Source organism: Colias croceus, chromosome 6 (genome assembly GCF_905220415.1).
Source record: "Colias croceus chromosome 6, ilColCroc2.1".
NCBI lineage: Eukaryota > Metazoa > Arthropoda > Insecta > Lepidoptera > Pieridae > Colias > Colias croceus.
In genome coordinates this window covers 1,168,215-1,192,778 of record NC_059542.1, presented here as the reverse complement: position 1 = coordinate 1,192,778, position 24,564 = coordinate 1,168,215, and the positions used below count along the sequence as shown (strand labels likewise).

The following is a 24,564-nucleotide window of genomic DNA, read 5'->3' as shown; positions in this document are numbered from 1 at the left end:
AAAACCAATCATTTTATACTCGATAAAATTGGTTAAATTTATTAAAATGCATATAACTTAAAATGTTAATCTTATTTTCAGTTCCGACACGCGATTCTTCACAAGATGCCCTACAAAGTTAAGAGAAGCGGAATAAATTACAAACTTTTAACTCACTTTACGAGAAAATATTGCTACGTCACTGTTGGTAAACTTTCCGAATGGCTTCTATGTAAACTTAAACACTAGAGTATTATATTAATGAACAGCTGTGCTAAAATCTGCACTAAATATTTGTACTATGTTAAAGTTTAATATGATTATAAACGTTGTTGTAAGTAAAGAATTGTCTGGTTACATTTCTCTTGAATAGAGATATTTCGTAATAGTATTGATAAGTAAGATAAATATGTTAATAAATTCAAAAGTATATTCCTTTAGTAATACAGTTGAAAATATCCAATCTACGAACGATAGGGTAACTTCATAAATGACGATAAGGTAACTTCATCATGTTCACAACAAACTGCAAAAGAAAAATACATTGATACCTTATTTCGCGGACACAATTCCGCTATTTGCGATAAGTACATAACAAAACTAGTCATAAAAGTACTGTCAAAATACACTGTGGCAGATAATCAACTACACCTGTATGATAAGCTTTTAAAATTTTACGAGTTGGCAATAAAATTTGAAATATGTTCACATTGAAATGCTCACCACAGCCGCTGCCTTTTAGGGGGTTTATAAACCTGGCAACACTAACCTTGAGTAAAATCTTAGAAGGCAAGCGAAGAGGATAGAATTTTACTATTTATTTTTTTATGACTCAACGTTCAAGATCAAACAAGAACAAAATTAGAAACAATTTAAACTAACATATTCTTTAGTAATGTTGAATTTATAAGTATAGAAATGTGGGAGCTTAATTTTTTTTAAATTTGCATGGATTAATTATCTGGGTATTGTATTTTCTAGAGTATTCTTCAGAATACAAACATTATTTAAAATTATTAAAACTCAAACCAGGCCGAGCGTTTATCTTAGGAATAAATAGGCTTTATTTTAAAACAATGGACTCCATGCTCCTAATGAAACTTATTAATACCTATTTATTTTAACTTATTATTATTCCGTTTCAGTTTGCCGTATATAAAACACCTTGACACACTTTTTAATTCGTAATATAAATACAATTATTTTTTTTGTAGAGTCGTATATGACCAGCCTTAATTTAACCTATCTATAGACGATCTAAGATGAAAACTTAACTCTGCGTTTTATTACCGCAGTGAAACGGGCATCGCATTTCTTGCTATAGCTTTTAATATTATTTATGTCGTCCTCGACTTTACGATTCGTCCCTGGATGAATTTTAACGAGATGTTTTTTGTAGGACTTCAAATTAGGGGATTAACGATTGTAAGTTTGTATAGAAAGATGGATAAGGGCTAATATGTTGTTGGCTTAATTTATATGATTTAATTAGGATAAACATTTCGGGGACAGAATCTATGTAGATTTTTTTTTCTTTTTAATAAAGTTTTCTAAGATTTATTACGTTATTAAGAATGTCGCATGCTCTAGCATCTTATTTCAAGTAACTGAAATAAATATTTCCTCTAGGTCTTTATATAGGACACCGAGGGGACAATGAGCATTAACTGTTTTAAAATATACCCCTCTAAGATATTTGTCCTTGTAACCTATATATACCAAGATACTAAGAAATCCTTTGCTTTAATTTCACAGTTACACACATTATTCAAAAATAGACCAAGCCTAAACAATCATTCTTGATTCGTAAACACATCGACTTTCAAAGCTAATGCAGAAGTCAATAGAAGCAATCACAGTTAAACAAATCTGACAGGTTATCAGAAGAAAAATATTAAAGAAGATTTACGTATAAAATGTAGAAAGCGTAATGAAGAAATTAAAGACTCGTTTCGAAATACTATTAAGCAGCAGTTTTATCAATAAATTCTAATATACATACATATAAATATATAGCACAATTCATGCGAATATAAATTTTTTTGACACAAACAAAACTCAGAAGCAAAGTGCATAATTTCAGCAAGTCATTTTTACGCGCTAGGTACTGGATGAAAATTGTTTTGTATTTCACTCAGAGTCGATAATGTTTCTCAAAATATATCCATTAAGAAGACGTAAATAACTTCTAGCTACCCAATGTTATTTAAAACTATAAACCAGTTCTAAATAAAGTCATCATTCCAGTCTATATCGATGCAATTAAACAAGCGAAGGTATAATTTACCGAGATCGTAATCTAAAAACGATTATCGAGACATCGATAGGATCGTTAGTGACCTAAATTATATTTCCGCTTTTTACCTGTATAAAAAGATGGGAATCTTGTACAGCCGTAGGCTAGATTTTTATCGGAAACTTACAGGTTGGTCTTAATTTAGCTTATAGATTTGAATTAGTAGTTTGTGATATTGAAGGAAAATGAGTTGTGTATGCGTATTCAGTGTTGTTCAGTATTAGAACATAGCGTAGAATCTTTTCGAACGCACTAAGAACAACGAAAGAATACTCTACGCCTGTTTACACTAAAATAATTTGACATCGTGGGGTTAGAATGATTCCTCGTGTGATGTAAATGCACCGTTAAAAATTTAACAATTTTTATTTACAAAATATGCATTTCTGTACGTACTAAGTTACATTTCGTACACATTCGCACATTGTCAAGCCAACCACGTTTGACCCACATACTGCGATTCAATACACGGCAGGTCGTATGGTTTTTGGGGCAATTTTCTGCTAAATAGAAATGAGGTGACTTACTGCAGTTGTGCATAGATTTTAAGCCGTGATGAATGAATTCTTTTTGAGTTTAAACTTTAAATATTTAAGGTTTAAACTGCGCTTTTAAACTTTTACGAAGGATTTGAGTTAATCATTACTTGATTAACTCAAATCCTTCGTAATGTTCATGTTATATTCAATTAGAAATTTGTTATTTTATGATTGAAAAATGTAGAAGCTACAAAGGCTAAGAAAGTAAATCATTACAAATAATATACACAACTACTGTAAACTATTAAAATTTTGTAATTTGTATTAAATATATTCAATAGTGCACACAAGATTTATTAGAAAGGTTTGTACTATTCCACGTTTCGGGCTATAAATCTAACATTACCAAATACACCAAATTACGTATCAAAAGGGCTCACTAACAATCCAAAACTATTATTAACAGATACGAAACTCACTAAGTGCCACTCAGATATTGAAGAACACGACTTTATGCGCCATAAATTAAATATTTACATATAAAAACCACAAACTGTCCGTCCGTAGCACCATTAAGTACGCACGCGTGACGCAACATGGTCATGATGTTCATAAATCTCCAATATAAACATAAGTTTATATCCGCATAAGATATATAATACATCCGCCTCTCGGGTGCACTCGGCCGTTAACTAAACGTCATAAAACGCTGTTGGAATTAATTTGCGTTAGCTTATCCGATTAACCTGTGACTGCTGGCTTAAGCTGTGACATAGTAAAGGGGTGTTAGGGACCCGGGTTTCGATTTGATCCTTGATTTTGATGATGGTTAAGTGGACCATTTACGAATGGCTGAAAACTTGTTATTTATTTTCATTAAATGTCAACTTTATTTGTCTTGGTTATAATATAATTCATGAGTATCCAGTAAGATATTTGTATGAATAAAATTGTTTATTGTTAATAAATTTTAAAATAAATATACACTAAAGGCCAATTTATTATGAAAGCATATTGGAGGCGTCATTTTATAACAGCCTGCGATAAAGCATTACTGTTTGTTATAGGACGCAAATTATTACCCAGCAGTAAGTCGCTATTACCCGCCGAGAAATAAACAACACAAATCATACCGCAAACAATGTATAAATCAAATACATAATTTACGTCATGCTTTCACCAAGTCGTTGTTCAGACAAATTGATATGAGAATTAAATTTCCTTGGGCGCAGTAAAAAGTTAATAGCAAAAATAAAACGCGGGTCTGATGCACCCCGTCGACATTCGGGGGTTAATATTGAAATTTGTACAGTGTAAACATTTGTCAGTGCCAGTCGTATGAGTCCAATGCAGAGATTGGAGATACAGAATCCAATCGACAAACCCTTGTTGGCCATAACGTGGTAGGAGGCCTGGTGGAATTAAATTCTTCTGTGTGCACGCGAATGTGGCACTAAGGCTATTAATCATAGAGGGTATAGTGGGGTAGAGGTTCGCAGAGTTTGGATGCAGCGATCGCCCGCTGAGTTGGCTCGGCGAAATCACAACAAATCATTTACGGAGTCCACCTCCAGTAATGAGAATTGCAGTACGCATCCGTGTTTGCAAGTGCTGTGTGTTTGACATGTATGTGTGTATAGAGTTGTATGTATTTGATAAAAGTAAATATCATTTGGTGTTAATGCAATTGCATTGAAAGATTTGGTAAATAGATTTAGAAAAGATTAACAATTTTGTATTATTTTATTGTTTTTTTTAGTATATCAAACATTGATACGTATTTAAAAATAACATAATACAAAAACGATGTTACATTTAATTGTGTAAATTCAACAATTTTCTATACAATAATAATTACTATTTGATCGTTAAGAACTAACAGCAGATGTACAAGTACATCTGCCCCTTCTGCATAGTTCGTTAAAAATTTAAAACGCATTCGTAGTTACCAAGTAAACCATAGCTATATGTTTAGAATATACCATTTCAATTTTCAAATCGACAATGCATATTCTCTTAAACCATCCAATTCAATGGGAAAAGTTCGTACACCTATGCCACATAATATCACGACAAACATTACTATTTATAGTTATAAGTGTTCCCCAGCCATTTTAGTTTCCGCCCGAGACATGCCATACGCATATTTATATCATTACCATATTTTATCACGTCGTTATTTAAGCAAACTGAAAACACTTGTACTTGAAGAAATACAAAATCATTAGCGCGATATTTATTCGCGAGACAATAATGAATGTTCGAATGCTTACGTTGAGAATTTATGTAATGGTAGACGTAAATATTCTAATGAAAATAATGGGCATCGTAAGCATACTAACAAATCAGACGCATATCTAATACTAGATTAAAGTAAGTTTCTTACTCTCTCATTAGTCGAAGATGATTTAAATCGTCTAGAGTTTTATAAACATTGATTCACTTTAGATGCTTAATAGTTAAGCTGTTTAACATCTTATCGTAATTTGTAAAAGTATACATTTGATAGATTTGAGAAACAATCGTCACCAAATTATACAAATGTGTAATTTTATTTCCCTATCAACTGATACGGAAATAACATCTATTAATCTATCATTGATTAAAAAGGTTAGAAAGCATTTCACTACCCAGTGTTTGGATAATAAAAGATGAAGCGACTATAAAATTTCACCATTTCCCCTTTGTATGTGAGCAATTAGGCTAATGAAGAGGGCAGAGTTCCAGTGCAAATGAATAGTCCTCTTCCAGTTCTTCATTCAACGCTCACCTTTCATGTGGCCAATTCACTGATGTTCGTGTTGAATTAGCTGTGAATCCCACATGTATGTAAACCTCATATTCATCCGATATAACATTTATAATTCCACAGAGATTTCTAGAAATATTTCATCACGGAATAAATTTATAATTCGCTCCATTCGCCGCGAATTTATTTCACCAGATTTGTAAGGAACGAAAAGATTTTACAAATTCCATCACATTACAAGTGATAAAAGCGATCGTGTTTCGCGAATTTTGATAGATGAATACTGCAGAAATTTCGCCGATAAATAATACGCGAAAAATAAACCCCTGAAATATGATGAGCTAGCTATAAATAACGATCAATCTCGAGGAAAAGATAAACAAAAGCAATTTATACGCAAATATGTCAGATTCAGATTTATATAGCGTGAAAAAAGAAAGTGGTGCGGTTTGGAGGTTAACCGAATGCAGCTTTAGGGAATATATCGAATCGATAAACAGGATAGGAAATTGAAACGAAATCAGCGGGGGCCAAGGATGATATATTGACATTGTGAACAAAATATGGATTGATCATTACATTTGGTGTATTGGTCGGCCGCCAGGGGAGTTTGTCATTAAATATTAAATGGTGATTGATATTTTGTAAATGGACGCGGCAAACAATAATATGACTTCCCCGTATCACATGATAGAATATTAAATGGTTTTTGTAATATTAACGTGAAATGTATCCAGTGTGGAATGTATACACGAAAAATGTCGTATTATGTTAAGCTATTGCCTTGAGCGCGGGAACCGAATCGAGAAATTCCGTAACGAAAAAACCTCACGCTCCCCACTCCGACAGGCGGAGGTGTAGTTTGAAGGCATAGCATGCAATAGCTTTACCGCGGCAGTCCCCGAGTGCCACACGTCGTTTTTTTATTCATGCTTTAAAGGACTTGATTTCAAAGAACTTGTTAATAAAGAAAAAAAGTATATACAGTAGCTCCCACATGCATTAAGGTTAGTTATCGTCGTATGCGAAAGTATGATAATTCGTAAAACGAGATCGAAATCTTTATATGGCGTATCTTCTAAGCCTAACATTTCCTACTAACGATCAGAATAAAACTTGTTTACTTCAAAAGAATATGGGATACTGTCCAATTTAGCTGCAAAAGCATTAAGATATGAATGTCTAAGTCAATGTTACGTAAGTGCACCATAAAATTTTAGGCCTGTCTATATTTAGACGGTATGATCCGACCCAGATGGTCACAGTGCCCGAATTGAGTATCTTTTGAATCTTTTTAACGCGGCCGCCCAAAGACGGACCCTTTGTGAGCCTTATCGTGTAATTCGGTCCATAAAATTTAGACTGCTGACGAAAGGTACGATGGATCTAAATACGCTGGTGGCTCTGGGTTACCGATAGCCTGTTATGAAGACCGTGTAACATTTCATAGTTATGAGCGCGGAAAAGGAAGTTTATTTTTAACTCGGCATCTGGCTGGAACCGTGTGCCTTTCATAGAATCGGCTTAATTAACATGTCCCTGGAAGTTTCATAACTTGCCCGATCTTGTGACAGCGAATTATAAGCAGAAGTTCAAATTTCTCATGTCCTGAGTTCTGTTTGGAGGCGAGATGTCATGTTAAATATATTTTGGTGGATGCAATTAGTGCGATGGAGACTGGAGTTCATCCCCTTTCTTGTGCAGCTAGTATATGCTAATTAAGGAAGACCGAGGTTTGTAGTTTGTACCTATGTCCTTATTGTCAATTTCATACATTCAGAATAATTAATCCATAGGTGTTTTTTATAACTCTATTCGTTACGTTTATATACGATTGTATTATCGTTAATTTTAAAACCTATTTATAGGATATCATCCATATTTCCATCATACTTTTTTTGTAGTATCTACATCAAATAATTGAATTAAAAGTTAAAACTACAATAACAGTTGAAGTAGTAATAGTCAGCACCCACAACAATTACGTGAATTGTGAGATATTTATAACCCGACTAACTGTAATTTAAACTTCCACTTCTATTTGGAAACTTTTGTTAGTGTCTTGATTTTAGTTGGTTTATATCTGACCTCGTTTAAAGAGTTTACAAGCAGGTTAGGTAAAGCTGTAACTGACTTCAAAGAGCACTTTTCAAGTCGTTGGAGTGCGGCAAAGTAACGGATATGACTGTATTTGTTCGGTTGGATTTAATGTCTGCAATAAAATAATTATGGTTATATTAAACTTATACCGGCACTGAATTCAAAAATGGCGTATGATATTTCTTCAACTGAATTTTTTCGTACAGTCGGCTGATTACTGATAGTTTTTATTGCGTATCGTATTTGTTATTTTTACTAGGATTCGTTTATAATTTAACAAATTGTTTGTTTGTCGGTTTAAGTGAAACTACCGATTTGATAAATTCTAGTACAGACGCAGCATTGAATAACATCTACTGTACTTTCACATACAAAAATAAAGCTCATACTAAGTTTTTTTATTCCAGTACTACATCAAAATTTAATGAGTCAAGAACACAGAATATCATGAGTACTTCAGCGAATGAATTTCCAGCATTTATTATACATGACCCAGTTTTTATTTGAGCCTTTCACAAATGCATGAAAAATTCGTGAGTTGTTTTGGGTTTACACGTTTCAGTTAATTATAAATTTTCATTGACCGGAAATGCTGCTTTTTATTTGCTGTAGTATTTGGTAAAGTATATTAGTTGTTAATTATGGAGTTATTTTCAGGGAACACATGTCTAAGGGTGCTTTTTCACCAGAGATTGGCTTTGCTACTTGCTGTGGATGCGTTTGATTTCCAACCAATCATATTCGTTCATACACACAGCTAAGGTGGAAACAGATTCAACTAAGATACCTACGTTTTTATATGGAAGGATGCGTGCTTTGGGTGCGTGCTATCGATGTGTGCTATGGATGCGTGCTGTGGTCAACATTACATTATTCACTGTATTGCTTGGAATGTGTCCGTATTATAGACAGCATGACAAACTTTATTATTCAGTTGGCTATGCGCGACTTTGGAACACTTATGTGAAAGTTTTCCATGTATCTTCAAATTTTTTTTCACCCTTGCTCTTCTTCAAAATAGGACCTACCTCCGTGCACGCCACAGAAGTCCCCGATACAGTCCGCGTGCTGCACCTGAGCGCCGGAGCACGCGTCGCCCACGCACGCGCGCCGCCGCGACTGCCGGCAGTCTGAGCCGCACTCTGACCACTCCGTCCAGCTGCCCCATCGGCCGGAGCCTGGTGATGCTGTGAGGGAAATTATAAAATTATTACCTTGTTATATGTTAAAGTGTTTTCCGTAGGGTAGGTAAAGGCGGGAACGGGAACCTTATCATGAATACCACATATTACTAAAAAGTTACTACGTAGGTAATCATTACCTACTCCTTATCTGTTATGATGTATTTTTGTTGCCACTTAAATAAAAACTAAAAAACCAGAATAAAATAAGTATTTCAGGGGGTTAATACAAAAAAAAATCAATAATTTTTGAAGATGCGTGCGCGAGTTCGACTCGCACTTAGCCGGTTTTATTTATAATTTACGTGGGCGTGTGTGTGTACATGTTTCTTTATTTCTAGTGAATGAAGTCTCTCAAACTACGACAACCTGTATGACTCAGCGCTTTCTCCCATATTGTCCCAGGAAATGCCAATTAGCGATGGATCTATAATAATGTATACTGAGATAAAGACGAAAGATAATTGTATTTGTTCCGAAACTCTGGGACCGATTTTGAACTTCACCAGTAGAAAGTTACATTATTCTCATATAGGAATTGTTCAACCCTAATGAAATCTTTCTTGCGTAAATATTCTTTAGAAAGATAGCAGACAGAGGTATATATAGGCCATAGGATATTAAAGTTTATTTTCAAAAGATTAATGTAAAACCGAGGCCTTTAGTAACACACACGATCCGTTGCGAAAAGCAATACAGCCGACTCGTAGGTAATATGATAACAAAACGTATGATTATCAATATTAAAACCTTTCTCCCTGCGACATACATCACTGTAATTCAGAATACCGTCCGCAAATATGTACAAGGGATGAAGAAAATATTACGCGGCATTTAATATTCATAACAGGCTTGTTATAATCAGTGTTCCAACATTTATACATAACGTTAGACCAAGTTCCTTATTAAATATGTAGGACCTTCGTTTACTACGTTATTTTTGTGAGATAAAAGCCTGTATATAATTCAATTTGCCGTCGTTTTTGGTTATATTCGCACAACAATGTCTCGTGAATAAAGTATGTTGTTTTATCGTCAAAGGAATAACTTTGGGATAAGAGTAACCTATTAAACGTTTTAATGTCGCAATCTCTTTATTGTATGAGATATATGTTTAAACAACGTCGGTTATATGATATATATATTTGTGTCTGATATGTTTTAAATATAAAATTAAAATATTTAGGTACCAATAAGTAAAATACTTTCGTCTTTTATTAACATTTATTCGAAAAAAACCAAGATAAAACTTGCAAAGAACTACCTCACAATAACAAAATGAGTTATAAAGCTCGCAATAATCCGTAAGCGTACACCTTAATTTGATAAAACCAATTCCGCTTATAAAAATATAACAATAAAACGAAATTGATCGAGTCAATTGCAATTTCATTAAACCGGCTCACGCTATCGGCCCATTTGCGAATTTGATATGAGCAATATAACCGATGTATCGACGGCTATTTATTTCAATAAAGTTATGATTAGTTAAGTATGGATTATGTAGTTTTGAACACGATTTTGGGGATTATTGTATTTATTATAATGATTAACGATGGTAGTAATTTGTTTTCATTGAAAATGTATTCTTGTTTAAAAATTACCTTATTTGTCAGAGGTAGTGATTTAGATGTATTTTAATTTGGAAATTAAAGTATTTTAGTTATCGTACTAAACGATTTTAATAACGCATTGTGCAGGGTCCATGTGAAAACGGGCGCAGTGAAAAAATGTAGATATAGTGATCGAACAAATTGGATGTTATATCAATAAGATCTAAATTGCTCTACCATAAATTAGGGTTAGTTAATATATTGTGTATAATTATGATATGTGACATCCCTAGAACCGTAATTAATAAAGCTATGTAGTACATCTTCCTACCAAGTCCATATTATTCTGCACATAATCGAGTTTATAGCTAACAAGAAAACAATAAGTACAAAGTATTACAAAACATACCTCGACCAAAAGAAGAAAAAATATTAAACCAAAGGTATCTCATTATATCTCAACAATATCGCACTGGTTATAATAAAATCATTCGTAGTAAAGAATAACCATTTCATACAAATAATTGCTACAATACAAACAAGAAAACAAAGTATAGTGCTCCGTAATTGAAAATTAAAATAAGACGAGAGATGGATAAATCACTTGTTTGTAAAAATAGTGGTCAGGTCATACGCTGCAAGCGATGTTCAGCTTTAATTCCTTTTATTTTACTCATGTATTAAGGTCTATTTTTAATTGCACTCTGCGAATTATTGTTCGCTACGATTAATTAGTACTGCGAAAATCGAAACGAATCGCGTTCTCCTAATATGTTTTTATAAATAAATTTGTACTTTTAATTATGCTCATATTCTGGATGTTTATTGGTTATTTCTATATGGATATTTAACACTATTTTAATTACGTAAACAATAGCAAAAAACCAATTGTTATAATCTATTAAGTACGAAATTAATGTTGTCTATAGATGTAATAATCTATAACAAGGAAAGAAGGGAGACTATATCCTTAAGTACGTTATTATTAAAATTAAAATTAATAAGTACGTATAACTTTTATGTTTTGATGAATAGATTTAGTTAACTTAACATGTTCAAATCAGAATCGCAGTTATCGCATAAAGAATGGCAGTTTTAAATTTTAATCATCATAGTTAAAAGTCTTAAGTTACCAAGAGACGGTGAATCAACATTATAAAAATATCCATACTAATATTATAAATGCGAAAGTAACTCTGTCTGTCTGTCTGTTACTCAATCACGCCTAAACTACTGAACCAATTTGCATGAAATTTGGTATGGAGATATTTTGATACCCGAGAAAGCACATAGGCTACTTTTTATTGCGAAATATGTACCACGGGCGAAGCCGGGGCGGACCGCTAGTACCTATATAAAATCAACTATAACTGCTTATTTGCAACATAAGATTTTATCTTTACGCCACACCCTCACGTAGGTGTATGCACTAATGCATACACTCATGCACATCTTATTAATTAAAAAACACATAAATCAGTCGAGGTTCGTTAGAATGAAGGAATATTTAAGTTTTTATAGCTTGAAGTAAATAAATTGTAATTATGTACGCGCATAATGGGACGGAACGAATTTTTAGGGAACTTGTAGCGGAAGTCTTGACAGAGAGGTTACATTTGTTATTTTTGTACGAATGGTAAAAGGAATTTCTTTGTACTTTATTGGAGAAGATATTATAGTTGTGTAGATTGTTGTTTATAAGTGTCTACCGTTATAGCAGAATAATAGAGGGAATTACTGGAAATCTATTGATTACAATTTAAGATTATGTCCGTATACCTAAGCTAAAATACTTATTAAATAAATCTTTAGTAGTGTGGCAAAGGAAAAGATCATAAATGTTCACTGATCAATGCTAACAATTTAAATCAGTAGTATGTTATTTATCCTCATTTGTTATCTGAAACCTGTAAAATTAATTATCCCATTTTTTTATATAATATTATAGCTTGTTCTTTAAATACATAACTACAACTTTTGTTCACACAGTCTGACATAAATATTTAAATATTTTGTCTGTTCCCAAAATTTGCTTTACAAAACGGAACGTGAAAATTTATTGGACGTTTTTTACAGCCGTGTGTCACACGTGTACGCAATTAGTGGGAACAATGTTCGCACTGCGTCGAGCTGAAACTTCTTGATTAGGTTTTATTGTCTACGCGCTTGGTCTAGTTTACGCTCTGAATACACACAGATTTAGCGGTCAGCGAGCTTTTGTTATAAACTTTAATTGCACGATTCTTGAATACATTGTATTTGGATTATTTTTAAATGGAACAGGATAATATAAAATGGGAATATTTTGTTCTGTGGTTTTAATAATAAAGGACAAGAGTAGAAAAAATCGTTTTGTATCATTATATTATTCAAATACCTACATTTCCTTAACTTTAAATCTATTTTTCTCGCTGAAACGTGATTAATAATTAATTAAAATATTCTTTGTTTGTTCATTATTAACTAGAAATACTAAACAATATATGATAGTAACATAAAACGTATTAGTATGAATATGAGGAAAAGTAATTTAGGTTGCTCTTTTATATAAAACTAGATTTCCGCCCGAGGCTTCGCCCGCGTTTGCAAAGGAATACCAGCATAGTTCCCGTTCCCGTGGGATTTTCGGGATAAAAACTATCCTGTGTAAATCCAAGTTACCCTCTATATGTGTGCTAAATTTCATTGTAGTCGGTTAGTCGGTTCAGTAGTTTTTACGTGAAAGAGTAACAAACATCCATACATCCATACAAACTTTCGCATTTATAATATTAGTAGGATAATCGATAGCCTTTTTTTTTCTTTTTTTTTAAGTGGGGAAATCTTGCATAGATACCCACGGCCTCCGGGGAAAGGGCCGTGGGTTATGTCGGATTCCTACCGACCAAAACCCCACTGTGTTCCGTCAAGCCACATCAACGACGGGGCCACGGGTATAAGTAGAATTCGTCCGTGACCATCATTCGCACCACACGCTGCAGCTAAAATATAGATTCTGTTATACGTACAAACTGACGGGCCATTTGTATAAAACTTAATATGATTACGCAAGAATCTTTGCTCCGGTGTTGAACACTTCACAGCATCCGGCAGACTTTTACAATCGCTATGAAATATTTCTCCCTTTGATGTTAATAGTTGAGCGGCTATGTCAGTGGGGCCTCAGTTATGGAGCCCTAAAGAATATGTATTGTTTTACAGCTACGCAAACATTTTTTATTACATTATATTATTAGATATTTAATATTATTTCAGATTTTAGAGTTTTTATTTTACTTTCTCATTACTGTTGTAATAGTACGTGTAATAATACACTATGATTCGAGATCTAATTAAGTGTAACATAATTTTAACACATATCTTATTAATTAAATGTGTGTATAAATGTGTCAATTTTAACATAAACCTATCTAATCATCACTCAATCAATCGTACAAATTCTAAAAACATCTGCTACATTTGGGGCCCGGCATGGGGCCACACGTGTGAGTCCCTCCCTGGACGCCGTTCGCTATACTGAATTAAAGGGGTTTTTATGATCAGATCCAAGATATGGTTAAACGTTAAATTGTACAGCACGTGCTCATTACAAATGTAAGTGGGAATGCTTTTGTTTTATTCTTATAGTTGGTTACGGGTTAAATGATGATTATGTAATACATGTTTTTACTTTTTTTACTAGACGTGATGTTTATAGCGTTGGGTGTATTTGTGTTTATTTTAATTCTTAGTGAAAACGGTTGTTTTTTTTTAACTTCTTGTAAGAACTGTTAGGTTAGGTTAGCAATAACAAAGCTATCCAACTCTAATTTTTAAAAAATGCTGTTGCAGATTTCGGTTTTTTAAAAAATGCTTCTCTGAGGAAATATTAATATGTATATCAAGGTGTGAAATTCACAAACAGACTTACCAATCAATAACTGTTGCGTATTGTCATATATTTGAAGATCCATGTTGTATCCATCTTGGGTAAGCACAAAAAATGCCATAACATTATTATAAATATTAATACTAAAAATGTATTACTTAGTTGAAACATTAATACAAGTAGGTATCATAATACCAATCTTCGTTATAAAAGGTATTTTTCTAATGTACAAAATTTTTTCATATTACCATGGACGAATATAATCTAGATCTAGATATTTATTGGGTCCATGATATTACTTAAGATTAATTGAATATTTATTCTAGATAACATTCGATAACCTTTGAAAAGAGTACCTACTATTTTTCTTATTATTTATCGGTAAAATGTTTTTGGTATTTACTTTTCTCTGTATTTTTATGAAATTTATTTTTTAACTTCGTGTATATCTTTATAAGGAGTACCTAGGTATTTTCCTTAAATTAAATTTAGATATTACCGACGAGTAAATAATGTATCTATAGTAGGAATATGGAACTAAATATAACTCATACCCTGTCTTACAATGAAAAGGTCTTTGATTCAAGCCCACATCATAAATCACACACACAGACACAAACTAATTATGAATATATCTCCGTCATCAAAGAAAACTAATGACTATATATTTATGGAGAGCTTGTATACAAGTCGGATAGGGAATTGCATTTCCCTTTGATTTGAAAGTGACTTATTGCAAAGCAATCTATGGGCTGTATGACTTCGTAACAACTTGTAGATTATTGTATTGAATTGCATTGATGTTACGGACTTTGTTAACGATAATTTGAATTAAGTATGTGCAGGATTAATGGATGGTACGTATTGGCACAAGTATATAGGCTCAATATATTCTTTCATTCATTAGATAAAAATTAACATGCAGATAATCTTCCATGTGCGTGAATTGTGTCTGCATAAAATTAATAATCCATATTATTTTACAAATGAATTATACTTTAGCACGTTCTTACAACTAGCTATTATTTTTGCTGTTGTCTACAAGACTCTACGCAGAACTCTAGTTTATAATGCGTAGTATTGCTAAAGTATTAGCATAAAAAAAAAGAAATATATCATGTACTCGTATAATATAATGTTAACAGAAAATCCTTCTAACATTCAAGATATAATGCTAAGCCATAGGCTGAACATTACCTATAGCGAAGCTATTCTAGAATGTAGTACGCACACGTATCTGTGCTATTAAATAAGTAAATTTTTAAAAATACTGACCACTCTGACATAACACGCATTCAGACGTCTTCTGAACGCTCTGGCCCTGGCAGGGGGCTCCGCCGTTCAGCGGGTGGGGCTCCGTGCAGGTCCTGGTGCGGCGCTGCCCTGAGGCCCGCCCGTTGCATCTGCATTGCGTCCAGGCGCCCCAGGCGCTCCAGCCACCGTTTACTGTGAGAAAGAAAAAAGATTTAATAAGAAGAACAAGTATATTTGACAACGAACATACAAACATTCATTTAAAAATTAAGAACATACAAACATAATTGAACGTCTCTTTAATATCTGTTGTGAACGACGTGTGAATTTTTCAATTCGTCTTATTGATTATCAACTACTATCTAATAGAAATTATGTTCACCACATCACTATTAATACCTATGCATAAAAATCTACACCAAACAAAAAATAAAAACATGACATTGATTTATTTTCGTCCTCAATGTTATTAAAATGTTTCTTCATCTTCATATTTATGACATCTATTTTCAAACAACGCTAAAACCACGCATGTCAAACAGTATACAAAATGATATGCTACTATATTTTAAATATAGTCAACAAGCTCTAAAAAAGCCCACACATCTCTGTTATTAACTGACTTAATTATATTTTACGATACAAAAAGACACCGGCGTATTTACACAAGGCAAAACATCTCGACTGTCACCGTAATTGAACCAATAAAGTTCCAACTTTATGGCGACTTTTTGGGATCATACCACCCGCTATGTTACCATATTTGGGGACATTAAAATCAGTTCAAAATTACTTTTTGTGTCTCGTAAGTTTACGCATGTTTTGTTTTGATCTTCGTCTTGATATTAAATGGCACGTAATACACTTGGTACATTGTTATAGGTAGTTCTATCCCCAAATTTTATCCTATAAAGTTTTGTTTTCAGCATAACCTAAATCCTTGTCCAAGATTTTATTAATCTCCAAATATGTCCAGATTCAAACGTAAAAACACAAAACTTCCTTTCTCATATGTCATATCATGGACGTCAAAATTCATTAGTCCGGGGAAACGAACAATACAAAAACAGTACGTAAATGAAGCTGTAAAATTTTAATTAAAAGTCGCCTCGCCAGCACGCGTTTCTATATCTTTTTTCGAAATCGTACACAATTTAGTCATGCTAACTCGCGTGTTACCTAAATGACCTGGTTAGACCTATTTAACTACACTTGTTACCGCTAGGTCAGGAAAATGTCCTTTTTGCCTAGGCACGGCATAAAACGCATTATGTATTAAATGAAACAAAAGGTTTTATGTGTAGTTGCTATGAGGCATGATGGTTGCATAAAATAATTATATTAGCGTTTAAAAGAACATTTAACATAATTATTGCGTTTGGAAAATGTTAACAGTCATAAATATTGATAGTTTATCATTAATTAATAAAAATTATATAATATTATGATTCCATCAATATTATCAATTAATCAGACTGCAAATGGTTTCGTTTCTGTTTCGCAATACTTTAAAAAGATAAACAGCAAATAATAGCAAGCCAGATTGCAATGAATCATAAAGAAAATTTAACCTAACCTAACTTAACCTAACCGCAAACGATTCGAAAGCAATTCAAATTAAGCTTCCAAACAAACAAAGCAAATTATCAAACACCAAAACATATGGCAAGCAAGAAAGCGATTCCCCACAACCCATTACCATAACCATTGCATTCATTTTCATAACCATTTGGAACGTTTTTCAAAAGCGTTACATCGATACGCAAATTACATCATAATGATCGTTAGAGCCAATTTCACATGCCACATGCAAGGACTATTAGAATTGATGACCGTATTGTGATTTGCAAGATAAATGTAAGTATTTTGGGACTATAGGTACGATGAAAGAATTTACAGCCAATACGATGAAGGAATTTATGCCAAATATACCATAAACCAATATACAGGTGTCCAACTATTGGTATACTAAGCGCGAAGCGACTTGTAGTTTTGCATGCACTCAAAATTTTTTTGATAAATTTTTCCTGAAAATCCGTTTTCTTCTCTAGCATGGTGCAGCCGGCATATACCGCTTCGCTAATGTGAGAATTTTGTCTATGAAAACATAATCTTAAACGATAGCTCACGTGCTGGTGGCAAAGTTGGACGGGTTGCTTGTTATGCGGGTGTACACATAGAGTTTTGAGAATTCATGTTTTTGAAAAAAAAATGCGTCTGAAATTTTATAAGTATTTTTACGAACTCAGCGTATGCAAAACTATAACCTCCTTTGAGCTTAGTATACCAACAGTGGGACACCCTATATAAATGTTCAAAACTTTCGCAATTGACAACATTTCAAAATTTTAAGCTACTTATTTTTTTATTTTAATGAAAACTAGATCAAAAATTATGATACATGTATTTTTTTCTTTTTATAAATATTGAAGTTTTCATTCATCTTTTTGAGTTTTAAAGTCTCATTCTAAAATGTCGTAAGCGCCAAATGACGTCATACATACGGAGGAATACATTTTTTCCTTTGTCACATACCTAGTTAAAATTAAAAAAAAATCTTGACAGTTGACATTATGGCACATTTGTCACTTTGATTCGTCAAACTTTGTTTACATTGTTATTTGTTATTTTCTGATCCAAATTTTGAACAAAAGAAACTTATTCACAAGTACTGATGATGTTGACTTTATGCAGGATTTGTTAAGGGGTGCTGAAAATTTCTGGGAAACAAATATAGTATCCCAAAAACGTTGGAAAGTGTTAAATAAATAAAACTTTTAGTAAGTAAACAAAGTCTTTTATTTCAAGAAAATTATGAACACTATAGGCACTATTTGTATAGTATAAATAAATTGGTCCAAATCCAATCCAACAAACATCACGCTAATGAGATTAAATTAGAAAACCAAAACACAAAAACACGATTTAAAAGTTTGTTGACATGAATAATTCACAAAAATGACAATAATATGTAATTTGACACATGCCATACCCTGTAAATGTCAGTGATAATTTTTTTTTTTACTTTTTTTAAATTAGGCTAAGGCGCATTTTTGTTCCTCCGTATGTATGACGTCATCATCACATTTATCGTTTTTATTTAATTTCTCTTAAAATATGCGATTAAAAAATGAAATAAATTTTATTCTGTAATCGCAAGAGCAAAATAAAGAAACGGTTTTTTTCTTTCGTGGCCTTATAAAAAATGAAATGTTGTCAATTCAACTGTCATCATGCAATCTGTACGAGCTAAACTAAATAAAATTCCCAAGAGGTTTAACCACAGGGTTTAACGCCAGTATAATGGTTTACACTAGCAATATGCGAGATAATGACAGGCGACATACTAAACCAAGCTCGTAATATCTCTGGAGGCGGCAAGTTACCACGCTAAACTTTTAAGTGGTAACCCTAGCTGTTATCGTAAAAACTTATGCTTAGTATATAGTGAAATACATATAACGTGTAAGTAGATTAATTATTAACTTTTAGTTAAGTGATATACTTTGGGATTTCATTTTTTAGGTAGATTAAGGTTTCAATTTGGATTGTTTCAAGTAGGTAGTAAAAATTAAAAAAAAAACACATGTATTACCCCATAAGAAGACACTAAACTTTTTAATAATAAAACCGAATATGTAGGCTAAATAAAAAAAAAATACTGTACCTATTTATTGATACACACATTTATGATGTTCGTTGAGAGTAAAATTTTAAGGTGGCGTCGTGGAGTGGCAACGATTTTGGTATATTTAAACCTTGCCAAAGAATTTTAACTTCTGACACGTGCTCGGCACACACGCTGTATCTTTTTATACTATTTGAACTGATCGAGTATCGATACTTCAATAACAATACAAAACAAAATTAAACTAAATATCACAAATCCAGATTTATCCGCCGAAATAAAATCATTAAGAATTACCATATTCAACAGTAATAACCAATATCCATTTACATGGGTAATGTGAATAAAAACTAAGGCAATTTCGAGTTACCATTGATATTGCCGCCCATAGCGCGTAAAATTTCATTGGTCTATTACAGTTAAACGGTATATGTAATGATTATAAATATGTTTATATCGTGGACACGTGTAGTTTTAATGTATCTGGTTTATAATAGGGGTTAATTTGGATCTGTTTTTTTGTAGAAACTATGTTAATAATTGTTACAAAATTATTGTGAAGCGAGATTCGAAGTTGCGTATGTCGCTAAATGTCTTTGTTTCAGAGCTATAATTATAATTTTCATATTTTATAAATATGTTGGTGAACTAAATTTATTCATTTTTAATATACCTAGATGGTGCTTTGATACCTAGGTACTTGCTTATGCATAATGAGTTAGCTATAATCTTTTATCCTGCTCTTAAATCAGGATATTGTTACTACTTTGATACGCTATCAACTCATTCGACTTTATCCATAGATAATGCTATAGTGAGACTACAATACCGGTTGGAGGGAACCAAAATTTTATGCGTATCCAATAAAACCCTCATGCTCACATTACAGTAATGGATTGTTAAAATCAATTAACCGTGGTATTTATTTAATGCACCAGGCGGCTAGTAATCTTGGAGAATCCTCGTAAAATGATTTCATTTTATATTTAACGTCGTTAAAATAACGTAATTTATACGCGTATATAAACTTTAATGCGGTAATGGGTTTCAAATTGAAGTGAAATTTTTATAGAATTTTAATATCGCTTAATTTAAGAGCTTATTGAAAGGTTTAAGACGTAAATGTTCGCTATAATACGTAATCATTTTATTTAATAGAGGTATTTTCCAATTATGGTGATTTATAACCGAAAGTTAGGAATTGTTTGCATTTATGAAATATTTCAACTGAACCCTGATATGGTTTTGAATTTACTCTGTTATAAGCTTTGGTCGATAACATTGAATTGGAATAATAATTTATTAAGCTATTGCATAGCTTCTATCGCGGGCCTTGAGCGTGGGAACCGAATCGAGAAATTCCGTAACGAAAAAACCTCACGCTCCCCACTCCGACGGGCGGAGGTGTGGCTTGAAGGCATAGCAAGCATTAGCTTTACCGCGGCAGTCCCCGAGTGCCACACGACTTTTTTTAGTACATTTTTTTCTATGACTACTTAAGTTGAGCCCACATGTGAAAAATTTTATCACAAAAATATGCAATGAAAGCTAAGACGGGAGAAGAAAAATCAGCAAATAACATAAATACAATTCGCAATACCTTGCTTCATCGAAAATAACAATTTTAACAGATTGCACATTCAAAAATGTCTGGACGCCTCACTCAATATGCCGTCGCATATATTTTTAATTCCCAGTTACAAGCCAATTAATAATGTTCATGAAATTTTAAACAAACGATCCATCAAAAGGGTTGCGTGACACAATAACAAACAAGCTGTGTTTTAATTTTTACATACTCGTGGAAAGGGCAGGTATAAAAGTTTTTATTTTAATCATGAAAGCCATGAAGATTGTTAAGGTTCTTAGGGCTTATTTATAGTCTTTGTGATTATTAAAATATTCACTGATTAGAATATAAGATAAAATATAAATAAAAATAGTTCTCTTCTGTTAGTTAATCGATTATAACAAGTCTTCGTTTTAAGCGAAATTTTGTTCCAAGATTATACACAAATTATTATTAAAGATTATACACAATTATTATTATTTGTAAAGTATTATTGTTCTTCTCAAAAAGTTGTATACGGGCCTACGCTTAGTTTTAAATCAAAATTAACGAACATAAAACAAATTTATATCAAGTAACAATTTCGCAGTACCATACTTTACGCATTTACAATTGAGTCCCTAACAAGGCGTCCAACCACTATTATTAAAGCCTACAATTCAATGCCATTTAGCGCACTACCCTTATATAATAACCGTGCTAAGATCAAAGGGCTCACAATTATAGGCGCAGGCGCATGGGAGAGTCATTAGCTGCGCCCACGCGGGCGCCTACGATAGCGATCAACACCTATGACTTGGCACGTCCGAATTTCAAGATGCGACTTTATGCTTATTAAAAAAGATTTATTTTATAGATATTAAAACTGTTATGGAGATGTGAGAGTGATTTTAAAGAGTTGTTTTAACGTTAGTTAAGCAATTAATAAAAGATGGGAAATAATTACGAATCAAAGAAATCATAGTTGTGGTTTAACTGTATGAGATTAAAGAGAAGAAGCTGTTAAAGAGAAGATAGACAAATCTTTAAAAAGAAAACATCATCCAAATTAATGAACTTAGGTACATTTGGAAAGTAATTACATGTCTAAACTACGAGAACTCGAACGACGAGTACTCGAATTTGTATGACGACTGCAACTTTAACAATAGTCACCTTCGAGCACCAAATAACGAACCACAGTTTGACTTCTAATTAACTGAGAAACTGTAAAGCAACTCGAATGACACAAACGAAGTTGGAGAAGCGTTAGAAACAAACACACAATTTGAAATCGACAATATAATGAATTTAACTAATTAACTATAATAAATTTAGTTGGAATTAATTATTTAAAAAATACTGACGTACTTATTAAATGGTAAATGGAGTATTGAAAAATCCATTTAATTTCTATAATGTATGTGATATTCTGTTATGATAAAAAAAAGTAAAATCCTTTCCTAAAATAGTGACGGTAATTAAAACGAATGCGAATCACGTTAAAAATTTCCGCAACAAAAGGGCAATTGCCATTCAAAGATCCTTGTAATTCTCTCTTTCCCGTTATAGCTTAGTTTTTGATAAACACACAATCCATATGCAAGATATTTGTCATAGCATATCCTGAATTCCGTTAATAAAGTCCCGTAGCTCCGCCGTATCCACAAACGCATTCTAATTGACAAAACAATGACGCGGTTAGCTCCCGAATCCGCGGGAGTTCGAATTCCGGACAAAGCTAGCTAATTGGTGTAGTTATTTCTGTTGCACCAATTACCTTTATTAGAAACCTTGGAAGTATTGCGTGTATGCTAATTGTAACGGTTGAAACAATGGCTATTGATTAGGAATTAGAAAATTAATATTCGATTGCGTTTTTGTAAGTGAATTGGGAACAAGAAAGTTTAGTTTAAAGTTTATAAGATTCATTGTTCAGTCTGTGTTGGTAGAATTATTCGATCTTGTATCAAATTTACCTGAATATGCGCGTGTTAAATATTTTATACTTACGTACCTTTTATAACAAGCAAGTAGTAAAACTAATAATAAGAAGTAGTGAAGCAAATTTTTCAATTGCGCGTTTCAGATCTTGTGCTGCTACATATACATTCGTTTACCGTAAAAAAGCGTAAAGGCATTCCTCGCATGCTCCTATGCGAAATTAAAATGTGTAATTTATTGCTTCATAAGGAAATAATGCTTACCATAAACAGTAAGGGTGGCGGACTCGGAAATTCTTTTGCCAGCTATGTTTTCTGCCACGCAACTGTAGTTCGCCATGTCCTGCAAAAAATATTCTTGAAAATTGTTTTTTGTACTTAGAATTAATTTCAGGACTTGCTGTTTCCTGTTTCGTGCTGCTAATATGCTTTTTATTATTTCTGTACGAGAATTTTCTTTTAATTATGGCTACAAGAAAAATTAAGTAAACATTAGATTTAGATTTCAAACACATAATTGTTTAATTTCTGAAAAAGTATTTTACAAAGGAATTCCCACAAGACCATGCAATGTTGTTCTCGAGCACAAAGTTGATAAAAAATTGCATATAAAGGTATATAAAGAAACATAATTCATATACAATGGAAATGAACACTCTCATTGTTAACATAACAAGACACAAAGAAGCAGTTTACAACTCGAAATCACAACAAAAACGCGCGAACCGTCGCACCGCCATTACATTTAATTAAGAAAATGGTACACACGAGGTACTGTTACGAGCGACACTGGTTGCAATTAATACATGTCTCGCCGCAAACGGTAATTAGCGGAGTGCTTTGTAGGAAACGAGAGATGGTGTGAAACATTAGCAATTCTACCGCGAAACCGGAGTGGATTATGTCGGACACTGGACCGTGATGATTACATGGTAATAGGAATTGACGTTTAATTACATTCGTTGTATGGACAAGAGTTGTAGCTTTTGGAAGGGCATATAGATGTGATGAGCAATTTTTATAACAGAAGATGTATCTATATGTTTACAAAATTACCGAGCAAGGATGGTATAAAGGACAACAAGTCTGAGAGGAATGAAGTTCAAAAAACCTTAAATAAATTAGTGTTTCTAAAACGAGTAATAGCACGTAGGAGTATTATTATCTTAGATTATTTTTAAGCAATTATCAATAAAATAAAGTCAAAATCAATTAACACTTAAACCACTTCTAGTTTTCATAAAAATATATTTGCATAGGAATATTTAAAGTAAAAATGCTTCAAACTGGCACAGCATTTACTGCTTGTAGCAAAAAACCGAACTCAATTCCACTGCTCGAAATTAAATGAATTACTGAAGAACATTCAACCGAGAAATATAGAATTAAATTAACCCAAGCCTTTCGACTTTTATCAAGCGCTCTGAGAGAGTACACGATTGCAAAAAGGCGAGTCGCATTTGACAGGGACTTGTGTCACAATTAATAAACGTCCACTCGACTAATTAGTCGCAGGGCGGGAATAAATAAACTTGCGACAAGATGCCACGATTGTCGCGGAGAATGCGTTTGTCGGTTTTATCAGTTCCCCATCTCGAGTGAAAGCTGTGTCGTTTAATAGCAAGCATTTAAGATAATGGTTACCAGTCAGCGAGACGAATGAAGTTACGTTGTACGTCTATTGAATACTCCGAGATGCTATCGCCTGGATCGTGAAGGTACCGTAAATGAGCCAAGATTCGATTGCACAATATTTGTTGGCAAGCTTGATGAAATTTTACATTTTAATTTAATAGAGAAGTTTATTTAAGTCGATTTCCTTAATGAGATAAAAGAAATTGCGTTACATAAATTATTAAAGTAAAGATCTACTTTAGATCTCATAATTGTAAACTTTCCCTTGGGAATTTTATAAAAACATATGGGTAAAACCACCAACTTAAACATTGTGGAACTGAGATTGAAAGTCATGAATATTACATAAT

General features: G+C 32.8%; 1 protein-coding gene across 2 annotated transcripts in view; it reads right to left on the bottom strand.

Annotated features, from left to right (window-relative positions):
- LOC123692438 (netrin receptor UNC5B-like) overlaps positions 1–24,564 on the bottom strand; it is a 67,424-nt gene that overhangs the window by 6,477 nt on the left and 36,383 nt on the right. For both annotated transcript variants that reach the window (XM_045637183.1, XM_045637184.1), the window contains exons 5-7: positions 22,844–22,922; positions 15,481–15,651; positions 8,632–8,790 (exon numbers count right to left, since the gene is read on the bottom strand). In XM_045637183.1, the coding sequence (XP_045493139.1) occupies positions 8,632–8,790; positions 15,481–15,651; positions 22,844–22,922 (409 nt within the window). The remainder of the gene's footprint in view (positions 1–8,631; positions 8,791–15,480; positions 15,652–22,843; positions 22,923–24,564) is intronic.